Source organism: Oryx dammah, unplaced genomic scaffold (assembly GCF_014754425.2).
Source record: "Oryx dammah isolate SB20612 unplaced genomic scaffold, SCBI_Odam_1.1 HiC_scaffold_12, whole genome shotgun sequence".
Classification (NCBI taxonomy): domain Eukaryota; kingdom Metazoa; phylum Chordata; class Mammalia; order Artiodactyla; family Bovidae; genus Oryx; species Oryx dammah.
Genome location: NW_024070196.1, coordinates 68,859,760 through 68,876,623, shown reverse-complemented (window position 1 = coordinate 68,876,623; position 16,864 = coordinate 68,859,760). Strand labels below are relative to the sequence as shown.

General features: G+C 48.6%; 1 protein-coding gene across 20 annotated transcripts in view; it reads left to right on the top strand.

Annotated features, from left to right (window-relative positions):
• MORC2 (MORC family CW-type zinc finger 2) overlaps nucleotides 1-6,171 on the top strand; it is a 42,930-nt gene extending 36,759 nt beyond the window's left edge. For 5 of the 20 annotated variants that reach the window (XM_040251096.1, XM_040251077.1, XM_040251078.1 and 2 more), the window contains 7 exons: nucleotides 351-405; nucleotides 794-953; nucleotides 1,058-1,297; nucleotides 1,388-1,481; nucleotides 3,214-3,393; nucleotides 4,086-4,139; nucleotides 4,532-6,171. In XM_040251096.1, coding sequence (XP_040107030.1) covers nucleotides 351-405; nucleotides 794-953; nucleotides 1,058-1,297; nucleotides 1,388-1,481; nucleotides 3,214-3,393; nucleotides 4,086-4,139; nucleotides 4,532-4,600 — 852 coding nt within the window. In that variant the 3' untranslated portion in view covers nucleotides 4,601-6,171. Of the gene's footprint in view, nucleotides 1-350; nucleotides 406-793; nucleotides 954-1,057; nucleotides 1,298-1,387; nucleotides 1,482-3,213; nucleotides 3,403-3,496; nucleotides 3,589-4,085; nucleotides 4,199-4,531 lie in introns of those variants that run through there. The other 15 variants (XM_040251084.1, XM_040251083.1, XM_040251091.1 and 12 more) reach the window with 13 other exon arrangements.
• The last annotated feature ends 10,693 nt before the right edge of the window (nucleotides 6,172-16,864 follow it).

Genomic DNA, 16,864 nt, shown 5'->3' with positions numbered 1-16,864 from the left:
CTCTGCAGTCTGACACGAGCTGACCAGAAGCCCAGTCCCTCTCTGAGGGACTCGCAGTCATACTCCCGACTAGAAGCACAGTGCCTGGGAGGGTCTTGAGATGGACTGTGCCTCTGCTCGCAGGCCTGAGCTGACAGCCATGCAGATCTGTGCCACTCTGCCCCTTGACTCCTCTTGTTCATCGAGGTTTTTGGAGGCAGGTGTGTAGATACTGAGATAGTGATTGAGAGAGAGGCTCTCCACGAAGCTCGGGCATTTAAAAGGCTGCCTGAGGTGGCATGCGATGACCCCGGGCAGACAGTCTGCTCTGCAAGGGCACTGGTGGAGTCTCTAACAGACTGTCCTTGCAGCTCTCAGACAGCTCTGGGGAAGAGGACTCAGCTGACCTCAAGAGCGCTCAGAGAGGTAAGTTTAGGAGGTGCCTGGAGCCTCTGGGGCAGTGGGAAAGGGTCCCTTGGTCAGCGGCACCTCATTGCGAAGGCTCTTGGAGGCTTTGTTGGGTCTGGGCGCTCATCCAACAGTGGTTTCAAGTGTTAATTCGGAGAAGCCTTCTGAGGAGAGCACACCCTCAGGTTTATTTTTAGCGTCAGTTCCTTGGTGTTTGCCTCTGGCCGTCACTCATCCTGCTGTTCTGTGGCACCCTCGTTGGGGGGAAGTGGGGAAGGCGGCCAGGGTGGCTGGGCTCCACGTCCCTGGCGTAGTGGGATCAAGCTTCTCGGGGTTCTTGTCCCTGTGAGCCTGGGTGGCCCTGGCTGGGTGGGGGGCTCTAGTGCGTCCACTTTTCTGACTCCAGCCCTGCTCCCACTCTCAGATAAGGGGCTGCACGTGGAGGTGCGTGTGAATAGGGAGTGGTACACAGGCCGTGTCACAGCTGTGGAGGTGGGCAAGAATGCAGTGCGGTGGAAGGTGAAATTTGACTATGTGCCCACGGACACAACACCAAGAGACCGCTGGTAACACCCCTTCCAGGAAGATGGGTTGACAGTTGGCCAGGGCAGCGGCAGGCAGCCCGCCTGGGAGCCTGGAACTTGTGTGACGAACACTGGGTTCTCCCTAGGGTTGAGAAAGGCAGCGACGATGTGCGGTTGATGAAGCCCCCGTCCCCAGAGTATCAGAGCCCAGACACACGCCAGGAAGGCAGGGAAGAGGCAGCGGTGGCCCCGGTGGGGGGTTCGGTGGCCCAGCAAGCTGTAGCCACGGCGGAGCCCTCCACCTCTGACTGCATCCCCATCGAGCCTGACACCACCGCCCCCAGCACCAACCACGAGACCATTGACCTCCTCGTCCAGATTCTTCGGTGTGTCATTGTCCTGCTCTGGGACCAGTGGTGGCTCCCCACCACCTCTGTGCCATTCTGATTTCCCGTCCCACCTTCCTTCTTGTTCAGGAATTGTTTACGGTACTTCCTGCCTCCGAGTTTCCCCATTTCTAAGAAGGAGCTGAGTGCTATGAACTCAGATGAGCTGATATCGTTTCCTCTGGTGAGTCTGCCCACCCACCTTGGTGCTTCTTGTGACTGCCAGGCCTGTTGTGTGCTCCATAAAGTCTGTCAGAGAGAAAAGCATGGAGTTTTTATCTCCATTCCACTTCAAGGAAGTGAGGCTAGGAGTTGAAGATACTCAGGCTCAGAGAGGTTAACAGTCTGCTGTGATAGAGCCAAGATTTGAACCCAGGACACCTTGAGAGGACCAGGGTCTTGCTCTCCAGGGTGACGAGTTCCCAGGGTTCCCAGGCAGCTGCTCCACCTCAGTGCTCACCCTCGTTTAGGCTGCAGGCATCCTCTGCAGGTCCTCGGAACAAACTGCTGAAAGGCCAGCTGGGTTGGCCTGCCATCCTCTTGTCAACTTTGTTGCTTTTGGCTTCAGGCTGTTGCCAAAACGAGCAAAGCCTGGGTGCAGTGGGATTTCTACAGCGGGCATGACCCAGGCCAAAGCATGGTCGGCAGGAGTGTCTGAGCCTAAAATAGTTCTTCAGCTCACGCTTGTGAAAGGAGGTACCACTAATGCACCAACTTAATAGCCTCCTAAGGGAAATGCCTAAAATAACTCCAACTTTTAATTCTTTCACGTTCGGGACACACCAAAACTCTCCTGTTCATTGTGTCTGTGTCAGTTTGTAAATGACCATCCTACTTCTCATCGTGCTGCTAAAGAGCTCCATGAAACCCTCAGGTGCCCTGCAAATACTAGATTCAAATATGTACTTTAAAAGTAACATAACTGCATGTGAATCTGTAATGGCTTAAAAGTGAAAAAATTCAAAAAACACACAGGAATCATAGTTAGGTTCATGACATTGTATGTTAAATTTTAATGCTCTTTGGCACCTGCTTGAACATTTATTTTGAGCTGCCAAGTGATAATTATTTTCTGTGCAGAACTTGAAGTTTCTGTTGCCATCTTGGTTTACTAGTATTCTAGATTGTAAATAAATCATTCTAACACGTTTTAAAAACAGCAATGAGGAGCCACTCAGTGCTGGGTAGCTCATAGGTCTTCACAGAAGTAAGTAAATGCTATAGTTGGCGAGACTGTGGTGGTCAGCCAGACTGCTGGTTCTAAGTTTGTGTTCATCAAAATGGCCCTTTCATTCTCACTCGTGATTCATGAGTAAATCATAATAACTTTGAAAATAAACATAAAGAGATACACCTAAATTGTTTTTCATATTGAGATACCATGTAACTTTCACTCAAAACAAGTGTTCTGCTACTTTGAAAAAGCTCGTGTCTAGAGAAGCTGCTGGTTAACATTACTACCCCACCGCTGGGGTTTCAGGTGCTTGGTGAAGATGGTGAAAAGTTCTATGCTGTGTAAATATACTACACAAACATGAGGCTGTCTGCTGTTGTAGGAGCTCGACACATACTTGTTGGCTGTGACCTGGATGTGGATCGCTCATTAGTGCTGTTGTCGAGTTAAAAGGAGAATGGTTGAGGATCATGCCTCATGTTTACTCACGGCTTACAGTTTGCAGAGCTCTTTGCCAACTGCTTCCTGTGTGTGAGCCCATCTCCACCCTCGAGACAGCCCTGTGAGGTTGGCCTCAAGGTCTTTCCTCTCTGGAGCTGCAGGGCCACTGGCTCCTGGGTTTGATATCCATTCAGACCGAGCTTCCTGGTGCCGAGCCAGCTGGGGACACCAGTGCCCATCTGGAAGGGCCCTGGGGACCCTTGTGAGCCCACGCACTTACCACTGGCTTCTCTTCCAACAGAAAGAGTACTTCAAGCAGTATGAAGTCGGGCTCCAGAACCTGTGCCATTCCTACCAGAGCCGTGCCGATTCGCGGGCCAAGGCTTCTGAGGAGAGCCTGCGCACCTCCGAAAGAAAGCTGCGTGAGACCGAGGAGAAGCTGCAGAAGCTGAGGACCAACATCGTGGCACTCCTGCAAAAGGTGCAGGAGGTGAGCCAGGCCACCCTCTCATTGTAGCGGACCACCTGGTGTCTCGGGGGGCGGGGGGCCTGGGTACCTCGTGCTCCCTTCTCCCCACTCACAGGAATGTGTGGTTCCAACCCTGGCGGCACAGCATCCTGACCAGGCGGGCTGGAGGTGGTGCGGCTGCTGGGCCTCGTCCCAGCCAGACCCACGGTATCAAACTTTTGCCCTTGTTTAGACACGGTGACCTGCAACCTGGTTTGAGACACCTCGGAGTCATGAAACAAAGACATTCTTGGTTTTCCAGATGACGCCTGGGTGGGAGTGGGTAGCCCACAAGTGGGGAATGTCCTGTGGTCTCAGCCCTTCATCTGGGCAGGAATCTGGGGATCCCTGTCCTGTGACCCCTGGTGACCAACAGGGGCCCTGCTCTCGGACCACAGCAGGGGGAAGAGACGGAACTGTTGATGGCGGGAAGTGCCACGAAAAAAACAGGAGAGCGCAACAGGAAGCCACTGTACTAGAGTGTCAGGGGAGCCTCTGAGGAGGTGGCTGGGCCCAAGGCAGAACCAGACGTGCTGGGGTTGGGTGTGAGCTGCAGGCAGAGAAGAGCAGGGCCCACGGCAGGGCCCTGGACCAGGTGGGAGGTCCCTGGACCTCGTGGCGCTGAGGCGTGTGCAGCCTAAGACGCTTACTTTGGTTGGTTGTAGGAGAGGCCGAGGTTAGAGTCCAGGACTCCACTGAGGAGGTTCCCAGTTACCAGGGTGAGAGATTCTGGAGGCCTGAACCTTGGACGGTGCCAGTGAGGAGGGAGAGAAGCGTCTGAGGGGAGGACAGGCAACAGGGCAACTGTTCGAGTCTCAGTCCCTGAGTAGAGGGAGGGGGGACCTGTACTGAGATGGGAACAACCCGGTGTGGGTGGTGGGACCGAGCCATTGGCTGTATTGAGTCCAAGAGTGAGGCTGGGGCAGGCGGGACCTGGGTGGGGGGAGGTGGGCAGGAGTGGGAGGACGGGGAGGGGATGGATGATGAAGGGTGGCCCAGCAGGGTGGAGGGGGGAAGAGTAGAGGGTATGGCCTGGGCTGTAAGAAGGCTGGGGAGGCGGGCCTCCCACCACCCTGGGAGCCCTGGCTGACCCTGCCCTGCTCTGTTCCAGGACTTAGACATTAACACAGACGACGAGCTGGATGCCTACATCGAGGACCTGATCACCAAGGGGGACTAGGGCCCGGAGCCAGAGATCAGCTCCCCTGCCCCTCAAGGCAGAGCTCCTGAGGGTGGCGTTTCATTTATGGGTTGATGGACTTACCTTGGTTTGACTCACGGGATATCTGTGCTTTTGGCGGGAGAGAGACTGATTCTTTGACTCTTCCACCCTAAGTTGATAAATATTTATTTTTTGAAAGAAACAACATGCTGTGCCTGCTGTGAGACCATACATTTTTTTTGGTGACTCTTGGGCAAAGGACAGAACCAGGATGCAAAGTCTTGAGTTGCTTCTCTCGGCTCCTGGCTTCTTAAGATGTGGTGAATTCCAGCACCGTGTGGAAGTAGGAGGGGCTCCAGGGGCAGGGCTGGGGGGCAGACAGGACCCTTCCCAGGCTGGTGCTCCCCCAGGAGCTCCAATCCAGGGGATCTCCATGGGGCTGCCATCAGCAGGAGGCTTGGTGCTGAGGAGCTCCCTGCCTCAGGTCAGGGAGGTGAGTGGTGGTCTGAGCGGTCGGTGTTCTTGGCTGTGGCACTGTCAGTCAGCTCGGGGAAGAAAGATCCACCTGTTCAGCTTCCCCCCCACCACCTAAATTCTCCCAGCTGGACATTTCCTTAGCTAGCAGTAGATGGTGAGGTTTCCTGCCACAAAAACTCGAGTCCAGGTTAAAGCGTGGACAGATCTGATGGCGCAGACTGCTGACCTGGGTAGCACGTCATTTGCGTTCCAGAGGAGTCCCCTTAGGAGTGCTGTGTGTGAAGGAGCGCCGTGCTGGTCTGGTGGTGGCCTCGTCCGCCACTGTGGCAGGGTCCTGGGGAGGGCTGCTGCTCTTCCTGCTTCCCCTCTGTTCGCCCTACCACGCCCTGTCAGGGTCTCTGGTTTGGGGCAATGGGAGGAGGGGGTCACTGAGCCCCTGGGCACGCCATGCCTTCCTCTGCCTGGTCACAACCTCACACTGCTGTGGTCCTCAAACAACTCAGGGTCAAAGACCAAGGCCAGAGTCGCCGAGTTTTCTGTAATGGCCACTGGAAAAGTTCTGGTTCGATTTCCCCCAACTCACTCCTTATCCCCTTTTATTTGGGGACTTTGGGTATTCTGAAGGCACAAGAACCATGATCTTGCCCCACTGGCCCGCAATTCTGACCTCTCAGTGTGTTTCCAGCATCTGCCCACCTCTGCTGAGCAGGGGCCATGTGCCGCCCTGTGAAGCGATGGTGAGGGAGGCAGGCCACAGGGGAGTTAAGGTCTCTGCCCACTTGTGCATGTGCCGGAAGTGCCTATGATGTGTGGGCTTGGGACTTCTCAAAACCACACCCCTGGGCAAGGGCTGTTCCAGAGGAATACCAGGGAGGCCCTGACCTCTTCCTCGGAAGATTCTCCCAGAGTCTTGGGGTTTCTTGAGCTGGTGGTTCCCATCCTGTCCGGCTTGTTCTCATCACAGGCAGCGTCTGGTCCATTTGTGTCCCCAAACTTCCTGTTTTCATCTAGATAGACGCTGATTCTGCATTTTTACCAGAGGGTAATACTCAAGGTTTTTTATTTACACACCTGTAATCAAAATGCAATACTATAAACTTTTACTGGTGAGACTCCTGAACTCAGTCTGTTTTCTTCTAGTAAAACCCAGCACCTTCCTCTTCATTCTTTCCACCCTTTAAGCTGTCTTCAAGTTCTTCCTCATCTCCATCTTCATTGTCTTAGGTCTTCACCGTCTTTGACACCCACAGAAATTGACATACTGAATTTCATAAATATTTTAGCTTCAACTTCTAGGTGTTCCTACTTTGCTGTTTAAATCCAACAACAGCGGTGCTGAATACAGCCTGCTTCCAGGCAGAGCTGTTGCCATTCTGGGCAGGAAGATAAGATGCAGGAACTCCCCTTCTAAACTGGGTAACTGAGCTGCCTGGAATTGTCTAACAACTTGGGAAGAAGAGGATGGTCTGAAAGGTTGTTGCAAGAAGGTGAATGTGTGCAGAAACCTGTGTTTCTGGAGTAGGAGGACTATTTTTGTTTTTTTGTCTTTTTTCAGGTGACATGCACATGATAAAAATACAAACAGTATAAAAGGCTGGACGGTGAGAGCAAGCCCCGCCTCCCCCAGCCCCCAGTGCTCTCTCCCTTGAGTATCTGTTCTGAGCAAATGCACATCTCTGTTCCGCCTGTCTCACTTAGTAGATCCTGGGACTTGTAAGAGTTCACATGGGTCTACTTTATCCTGACAACCACATAGCATTTCAGTGTCCTGGATGTACTGTTAGTCACTGGTCCCATTTATAGACATTTAAGTTTACAAAAAATTCCATGATGACTATATGTGTGTGTGTGTACTTGGATCTGTGTTTATTTGGATGAATTCCAGAGAGAAATGTCTGTGTCAGAAGGTGGAGGCATTCCAGAAGACTTCACAATTTCAATCCCCACCAACAGAGCATTCCTCACCTCCCTCCTTGCCTGTCCACAGTCTCTTCCATCTTAAGAAAGGTGAAAAGCCTATGGATTTTTGATTTGGTCTGAATGAATTTATGTGAGGTCAATCATGTATTTCTTTCTGGGACAGGGCTGTAGTTCTGAGTCTTGGGTTAGGGACTTAAACCAAGGACATCAAACCAGTCAATCCTAAAGGAGATCAGCCCTGAATATTCATTGAAAGGACTGATGCTGAAGCTCCAACAATTGGCCACCTGATTGGAAGAGTCAACTCACTAGAAAAGACCCTGATGCTGGGAAAGATTGAGGGCAGGAGGAGAAGGGGACGACAGAGATGAGATGGTTGGATGGCATCACCGACTCAACATAAGTTTGAGTAAACTCTGAAAGATGGTGAAGGACAGGGAAGCCCGTCATGCTGCAGTCCATGGCGTCACAAAGAGTTGGACATGACTTAGATACTGAACATCAAAATCAGATGAGAAACAAGGGGTGAGTTTTCTGGGAAATGTCCATCTTATACTACCCCTTCAGCCCTTAGGTGCCCCATGGATTTAGCATTAAAAACCCCACATCAATACCATATTACTAGAAGACAAGGGTTTGACATTGTTTACCAAAGGAAGGCAACGGATTAATAACAGGATGAGGGAAACTCTTGTTTCTCCTGCATGTGTGTCCGAGTGATACTGCCTTCTGGCTCCTCTTGTTGAGTCCAGGTCCCCTTGAAGACATGACTGTCTTTCAGGCCTGTGGTTCAAGCAGTGTAGGGCAAGAGTTCATGGCTCTGTAGACTAACAAGTGTGAGATAAAGCTCAAACTTCCACATCTTTTACATAAAACACAGGGTTGGCCTGCATAGGTGGTGCCGCCACTGGCTACTTGTCCCCAGTGAAACGCTGTCCTGCAGGTGGACCGGGCTGCAAGGACCAGCTGGCAGCTGCCCAGATGCCTAAAACATCCTCAGAATTCCACTGCAGGGTTCTGCCCTTTCTTGCAGATGGAAACCTCTGAGGCTTCCTTTGGAAGGGCCATATTGCCCTTGGTTCCCTAAGAAAGTGGACAGGCAGCTTGGCCATGAGAGGCAGAGCTACAGAAGAATATGCCTTCTCCACTGCCATACTTCAGTGCTCTGACTGTCCTCAGCACTGCTGGGGGCACCCTCTCCATAGTGAGCAAGACAGACTGGAGAGAAAAGAGTTTGGTGAGGGATCGCCCACTCAGCAAGGAGCCAGAATGTTGCAAGCCTGTGTTTCAGTCTGGTAGTTTTCATCTAGTTACTTGCAATGTGCCAGCCCCAACTAGGACTCCTGATGGAGCCTGCAGAAATTTCCTTTCAGTTCACAGGGCATCAGACAAATCACTACCCATTCTGGGTTCCCCTTTCTTCTCTAAAAAGAGCTGGATGACAGAAGTTTTCTGACTTACTAAGCTGAATTCACCCGGAGAAGGCAATGGCACCCCACTCCAGTACTCTTGCCTGGAAAATCCCATGGACGGAGAAGCCTGGTAGGCTGCAGTCCATGGGGTCGCTAAGAGTCAGACACGGCTGAGAGACTTCACTTTCACTTTTCACTTTCATGCATCGGAAAAGGAAATGGCAACCCACCCCAGTGTGCCTGGAGAATCCCAGGGATGGGGGAGCCTGGTGGGCTGCCGTCTATGGGGTCACACAGAGTTGGAAACGACTGAAGCAACTTAGCAGCAGCAGCAGCAAGCTGAATTCACCAGAAATTTATCCAGAGGCCCACAGAGGCACCGAATAACTGGCCTCATAGCAAGGAGAGACAAGAAAGCCTCCTTAGGTGAGAGGAAAACAATAGAATGGGAAAGACTAGAGAGATCTCTTCAAGAAAATCAGAGCTACCAAGGGAACATTTCATGCAAAGATGGGCACGATAAAGGACAGAAATGTCAAGGACCTAACAAAAGCAGAAAAAATTAAGAGGTGGCAAGAATACACAGAAGAACTGTACACAAAACGTCTTAAGGACCCAGATAACCACAATGATGTGATCACTCACCTAGAGCCAGACATTCTGGAGTGTGAAGTCAAGTGGGTCTTGGGAAGCATTACTACAAACAAAGCTGGAGGTGATGGAATTCCAACTGAGCTATTTCAAATCCTAAAAGATGATGCTGTGAAAGTGCTGTACTCAATATGACAGCAAATTTGGAAAGCTCAGCAGTGGCCACAGGACTGGAAAGGTCAGTTTTAATTCCAATCCCAAAGAAGGGCAATGCCAAAGAACGTTCAAATTTCTGTACAATTGCACATTTCATATGTTAGCAAGATTATGCTCAAAATACTTCAATCTAGGCTTCAGCAGTACGGTGAACCTAGAAATTCCAGACGTACAAGCTGGATTTAGAAAACACGGTGGAACCAGAGATCAAATTGCCAACATCCGCTGGATCATTGAAAAAGCAAGGGAATTCCAACATCTACTACTTCATTGACTAAGCTAAAGCCTTTGTGCTAATCACAACAAACTGGAAAATTCTTGATATGGGAATACACCACCTTAACTGTCTCCTGAGAAACCTGTATGCAGGACAAGAAGCAACAGTTAGAACCAGACATGGAACAACAGACTGCTTCAAAATTGGGAAAGGAATACAACAAGGCTGTATATTGTCACCCTGCTTATTTAACTTCTATGCAGAGTACATCATGAGAAATGATGGGCTGGACGAATCACAAGCTGGAAGGAATCAAGACTGCCAGGAGAAGTATCAACAACCTCAGATATGCAGATGATACTGTTTAATGGCAGAACATGAAGAACTAAAGAGCCTCTTGATGAGGGTGAAAGAGGAGAGTGAAAAAGCTGGCTTAAAACTCAACATTCAAAAAATGAAGGTCATGGCATCCAGTCCCATCACTTCGTGGCAAATAGAAGGGGAAATAGTAGAAACAATAACAGATTTTATTTTTGTGGGCTCCAGAATCACTGCAGATGGTGACTGCAGCCATGAAATTAAGACGCTTGTTCTTTGGAATAAAAGCTATGACAAACCTAGACAGCATATTAAAAGCAGAGACACCTCTTTGCTGATAAAAGTTCATCTAGTCAAAGCTATGGTTTTTCCAGTAGTCACATAAGGATGTAAGAGTTGGACCATAAAGAAGGCTAAAACACCGAAGAATTGATGCTTTTGAATTGTGCTGGAGAAGACTCTTCAGAGTCCCTTGGAAAACAAGGAGATCAAACCCGTCAATCCTAAAGGAAATCAACCCTGAATATTCATTGAAAGGACTGATGCTAAAGCTGAAGCTCCAATACTGGCCACCTGGTGTGAAGAGCGGACTCATTGGAAAAGACCCTGATGCTGGGAAAGACTGAAGGCAAGAGGAGAAGGGGGCGACTGTGATGAAATGGTTGGATGGCATCACCGATTCAATGGAGTTTGAGCAAACTCGGAGATAGTCAAGGAGTTCCTCACGCAAAACTAACTATCACAACACAGCACAAGCCCTAGTACTGGCTGCAACTCACCTGGTCCCGGCCCTCGGCCATCACTCTCCAGTGGCTTTTAGACGTTCACAGCCATCCAGGAGCCTGCCTTCTCCGAGGCCACCAACGGTTGCGGGACACGCAACCCCCACCCCCCCAACGCTACCCTCGCCCAGTCTCGAGGCAGATGTGCAACTGCGCGTGCGTGGCGCTGACGTCCAGCGTTTGCTCTACGCCATGCGCATGCGCCTTAGAAAGATCACCAGCCCGCCGACTTGCCTGTCAGATGTGCCGGCGTCAGTGTGTCAGGCAGAAGCGAGGCCCTCAAACCCGGCTGTGTGAGGCCCGCCTTGGGCCCGCCCTGGGGACTGAGGTCTTGAGGGTCCCACACCCTAGGGCCCGTGAAGGCGTTGGAATCCAAGCAGAGAAGCAGGGATCCCCCCCTCGCCCCAACCCGCGCCCCCGCCGGAGACCGCGTGTTCAGCCTGGACACAGGTGGAACTTTTCCCCCGGTTGTTTTCCAACTCTTGTGGCTTACAGAAAGCTTCTTTGTATGAATGTCCTTAATGGTGTGGTGCTTTTACATTTGCAAGACGGTCGACCCACAAGGGAAGCTGCCTGTGTTCCGTATCTTCTCTAGGTAATTTCCCGGAAGGCCCAGCCCTCTGTAGGCCTCTCACAATCTGAGGCCTCTTGCCTGTCACAGCTTCAGCTCACAACTTTTATTTTTTCTGCTGGTTTATCTGTGCTGGTGGCGTAGTTGTTCAGTCGTGTCCGAACCGACTTGCGACCCGTGGACTGTGGCCCGCAGGGCTCCTCTGTCCATGGGGTTTACCTGTGCTAGGCTCGGTTTATGGTATTTCTCGAAAGGGTTTGGGGTCTCCTCTCACGTTTAGGAGAACTCCTCCCCCTCTGCCCAGTTCTCTTGTATTTTGTCGCACTGTTTTAACGTTTTTTTCTGTATCGCCACTCCGTGTGGGAAATATTTCAGTATCAGCAGTAAGGCAGGAGTCAAATTTTTGTATCGGTTTTTCCAGATGGAAATTCACTTACGCCAGCCCCATGGTGTTTTTTTTTTAACCAATTTTTGGCTGCGCTGGATCTTTGTTGCGGCGCCCGGCCTCTTGGTTGCTGTGCGCAAGCTTTCTTAGTTGTGGGAGTGGGCACTACTCTGTATGGCAGCCGTGCGGCGGCCTCATTGTGGTGGCTTCTCTTGTGCGGAATGGGTGCTGGGGCTTCGGTAGTTGCCCGCTGGTGGGCTCACTAGTCGTGGCACGCTGGGCTCAGTTGCCCCAAGGCATGCAGTTCCTGGACCAGGATTCGAACCGGTATGCCCTGCTTTGTCAGGCAGATTCTTAAATTGCTGGACCACCAGGGAAGTCCCAGTCTCATTTATTAATGACCCCTTATTTATATTTCAGTCTATTTGGTTTTCAACTTGTTGGGCTTGAGGTGATGCTTACATGTATTAGTGGAGACATAGTGTTACCTGCTGGACAGGTGATTCTGATGCGAAGGGTGAGGTTCTAGGTGAAACAAACATTGGGGGCATCATCAGCATATAGATGGATCAATCTTCCTTGCTGTTTTTATTAAAATATTTTCCCAAACTATTCTTAGAATTTCTTCTCACATGAAATTTAAAATCATGATAGTCCAGTTTTCTCCCATTCCTGCGCACCCCCAGCCAAGTTCCATTGGGATTTAAATTTAAATTGTGCTAAATTTAGATGTAAGTTGAGGGGAGGGTTGATATTTTTACGATTTTAAATTTCCCTAGATGATGTGAAATGGTTTTCCATTTGTTTGAATCCTTTACATGTTCTAATAAGATTTTACTATTTCTTCATACGGGTTCTGTAACTTTCTCATTTTATTCCTATATAATCCCTATTGTGAATGCAATTTTTTCCCCATTTCTATTCCTGGTTATTAATATGTAAAAAGCAGATTGTTTAATATAATTTATTTTCTATCTTATGAACTCTGGTAATTTTAAAAATAAACCTGTATTTTATAAATCAAATGTGCAGATTTGCCAGTGTGCCGTTTTAATTGCTGAACCTCTGAAACTGATGAATAACTAATTATTCAAATCTTTTTGTTGATGAGGATGGAGATTCATATATTGGAGTTGAGCAGAATATTGTCTTTTGGTGACTGGTCTTTAAAGTGTGGAGTTTCTGGTTTTGTTAAAAACCTTGGGATGGAGTTTTAAAACTGGGCTGAAACCGGGGTTGCCAGTCTTGTCTGAGCTGAGCACCAGGGGGCGCCAGTTACACAGGCTGAAACGGGGGCTGTGCGCCCGGCGTCCCCGGTTGTCAAATGCCTTTTCAGCATCTTGATAAAATCGTCTGGAGTTTCTCACCTTTAATATACTGTCTTAGCGGTTATTTTTGTTAAACATTGAACGACTGGGTCGGGAAGATCCCCTGGAGGAGGAAATGGAAATGCACTCCAGTATTCTTGCCTGGAAAATTCCATGGACAGAGGAGCCTGGCAGGCTACAGTTCATTAGGTCACAAAGAATTGGACACGACTGAGCGCACACACACACATACCTACAAAAGAAAACTGTGTTTATAAAATATTTATAAGATAGGAAGAATACGCAGTGTATGTCCATCACCTAGTTTAAGAAAACACTCTGTTCTTTATAATCCCTGTGTGTTCCTCCTGGGTCCTTTCCTCTTTCCTCCTTGCTCAGCAGTAACTGAGAGAGGAACTGGCAGAAAGGCTAGGGGCCTCCAAACGGAGGAGATAGGCTGCAAGTGTCAGACGTTTTCTATCCCTGTCTTAAGCAGCAGGAGGAAACAAACTACAAGTGTCAGATTTTCTTCCTTCTGTGTACAGAATTAAAAAGAGGCTTCTTTAAAAATTCTGTGTTGCCATGATGACACCTGGTTCCACCTGCTGCTGCTGCTAAGTCGCTTCAGTCGTGTCCGACTCTGTGTGACCCCATAGACGGCAGCCCACCAGGCTCCCCCATCCCTGGGATTCTCCAGGCAAGAACACTGGAGTGGGTTGCCATTTCCTTCTCCAATGCATGAAAGTGAAAAGTGAAAGTGAAGTCACTCAGTCGTGTCCGACCCTCAGCGACCCCATGGACTGCAGCCTACCAGGCTCCTCCGTCCATGGGATTTTCCAGGCAAGAGTACTGGAGTGGGGTGAACTTAACTTTTCTCAAACCTTGAGCTAACCAGTGCTGTATTTCTTATGGGAATGTTTTTCTTAAGCTATGTTAATGAACTATGTATTTACCTTAAACTCTTTCTTCAGGTCAGTTCCACCTAAGATTCAGACCCGATAATGGCTCAACAAACGAGTATGTTTTACTCATACAGTTGTTCTCCTAATCTGTTAATGAAGCTATGTATATTTTTAAAATTATTTTTTATTGAAGGATAATTGCTTTACAGAAATTGGCTTTCTGTCAAACCTTAACATGAATCAGCCATAGGTATCTCCCCTCCCTTTTGAACCTCCCTCCCATCTGCCTCCCCATCCCACCCCTCTAGGTTGACACAGAGGCCCTGTTTGAGTTTCCTGAGCCATACAGCAAATTCCCATTGACTATTTATTTTACATAAAGTAATGTAAGTTTCCATGTTACTCTTTCCATACATCTCACCCTCTCCTCCCCTCTCCTCATGTCCATAAGTCTATTCTGTATGTCTGTTTCTCCACTGTTGCCCTGTAAATAAATTCTTCAGTACCATTTTTCTAGATTCCATATATATGTGTTAGAATGCAGTATTTACCTTTCTCTTTCTGATTCACTTCACTCTGTATAATAGGTTCTAGGTTCCACCTCGTTAGAACCGACTCAAATGCATTCCTTTTTATGGCTGAGTAATATTCCCTTGTGTATGTGTGCCACAACTTCTTTATCCATTCATCTGTTGATGGACATCTTGGTTGCTTCCATGTTCTAGCTGTTGTAAATAGTGTTATATGTATTTGCTTGGAAACCTGCCTTTCTTCAAGATTCAAGTCAGTTGTTTTACGACCCAGGATGACTACCTTGTGCCACTGTTATCTCAAAATGTATGTTGTGGGTGAGGGGCCTGGTAGCACTCTGAGTTTTGAGACATTTCCTTTCTCTAATTAGCAGCCTGCTGATAGGTATATAACATCCTGCTAAAGACTAGCAGGGGGCACTCTTTCTGCCCCCTTCTGATGTCTGTGTCAGAAGCTTTCTCTGTCTTTTCAGTTCAGTTCAGTCGTGTCCGACTCTTTGCAACCCTGTGGACTGCAGCACACCAGGCCTCCCCGTCCATCACCAACTCCGGGAACTTACTCAAACTCATGTCCGTTGAGTCAGTGATGCCATCAAACCATCTCATCCTCTGTCGTCCCCTTCTCCTCTTGCTCTCAATCTTTCCCAGGATCAGGGTCTTTTCCAAGGAGTCTGTTCTTCACATCAGATGGCCAAAGAATTGGAGCTTCAGCATCAGTCCTTCCAATGAATATTCAGGACTGATTTCCTTTAGGATGGACTGGTTGGATCTCCTTGCTGTCCAAGGGACTCTCAAGAGTCGTCTCCAACATCACAGTTCAAAAGCATCAATTCTTCAGTGCTCAGCTTTCTTTATAGTCCAGCTCTCACATCCATACGTGACTACTGGAAAAACCAAACCTCTGACTAGATGGATCTTTGTTGGCAAAGTAATGTCTCTGCTTTTTAATAAGCTGTCTAGCTTGGTTGTAACTTACCTTCCAAGGAGCAAGCGTCTTTTAATTTCATGGCTGCAGTCACCATCTGCAGTGATTTTGAAGCCCCCCAAAATAAAATCTCTCACTGTTTCCATTGTTTCCCCATCTATTTGCCATGAAATGATGAGACCGGATGCCATGATCTTCTGTTCAGTACAGTTGAGTCGTGTCTGACTCTTTGTGACCCCATGAATTGCAGCACACCAGGCCTCCCTGTCCATCACCAACTCCTGGAGTTCACTCAAACTCACGTCCATCGAGTCGGTGATGCCATCCAGCCGTCTCATCCTCTGTCGTCCCCTTCTCCTCCTGCCCCCAATCCCTCCCAGCATCAGAGTGTTTTCCAATGAGTCAACTCTTCGCATGAGGTGGCCAAAGTACTAGAGTTTCAGCTTTAGCATCATTCCTTCCACCACCCAGGACTGATCTCCTTTAGAATGGACTGGTTGGATCTCCTTGTTTTCTGAATGTTGAGCTTTAAGCTAACTTTTTCATTCTCTTCTTTCACTCTCATCAAGAGGCTCTTTAGTTCTTTGCTTTCTGCCATAAGGGTGGTGTCATCTTCATATCTGAGGTTATTGATATTTCCCCCAGCAATCTTGATTCCAGCTCGTGCTTCATCCAGCCAGGCATTTTGCATGATGTACTGTGTATAAGGAGAGGTGGCAGGAATACACAGAAGACTGTACAAAAAGATCTTCATGACCCGGATAATCACGATGGTGTGATCACTCACCTAGAGCCAGACATCCTGGAATGTGAAGTCAAGTGGGCCTTAGGAAGAATCACTACGAACAATGCTGGTGAAGGTGGTGGAATTCCAGTTGAGCTGTTTCAAATCCTGAAAGATGACACTGTGAAAGTGCTGCACTCAATATGCCAGCAAATTTGGAAAACTCAGCAGTGGCCACAGGACTGGAAAAGGTCAATTTTCATTCCAATACCAAAGAAAGGAAGTTCCAAAGAATGCTCAAACTACCGCACAATTGCACTCATCTCACACACTAGTAAAATAATGCTCAAAATTATCCAAGCCAGGCTTTAGCAATATGTGAACCATGAACTTCCAGATGTTCAAGCTGCATTTAGAAAAGGCAGAGGAACCAGAGATCAAATTACCAACATCTGCTGGATCATCGAAAAAGCAAGAGAGTTCCAAAAGAACATCTATTTTTGCTTTAGTGACCATGCCAAAGCCTTTGACTGTGTGGATCACAATAAACTGTGGGAAATTCTGAAAGGGATGGGAATACCAGACCACCTGACCTGCCTCTTGAGAAATCTGTATGCAGGTCAGGAAGCAACAGTTAGAACTGGACATGGAACAACAAACAGGTTCCAAATAGGAAAAGGAGTGCGTCAAGGCTGCATATTGTCACCCGCTTATTTAACTTATACGCAGAGTACATCATGAGAAATGCTAGGCTATAGGAAGCACAGACTAGAATCAAGATTGCTGGGAGAAATATCAATAAGCTCAGAAATGCAGATGACACCACCCTTACGGCAGAAAGTGAAGAGGAGCTAAAGAGCCTCTTGTTGAAAGTGAAAGAGGAGAGTGAAAAAGTTGGCTTAATGCTCAACATTCAGAAAACTAAGATCATGGCATCTGGTCCCATCACTTCATGGCAAATAAATGATGAAACAGTGGAAACGGTGGCTGACTTTATTTTTTTGG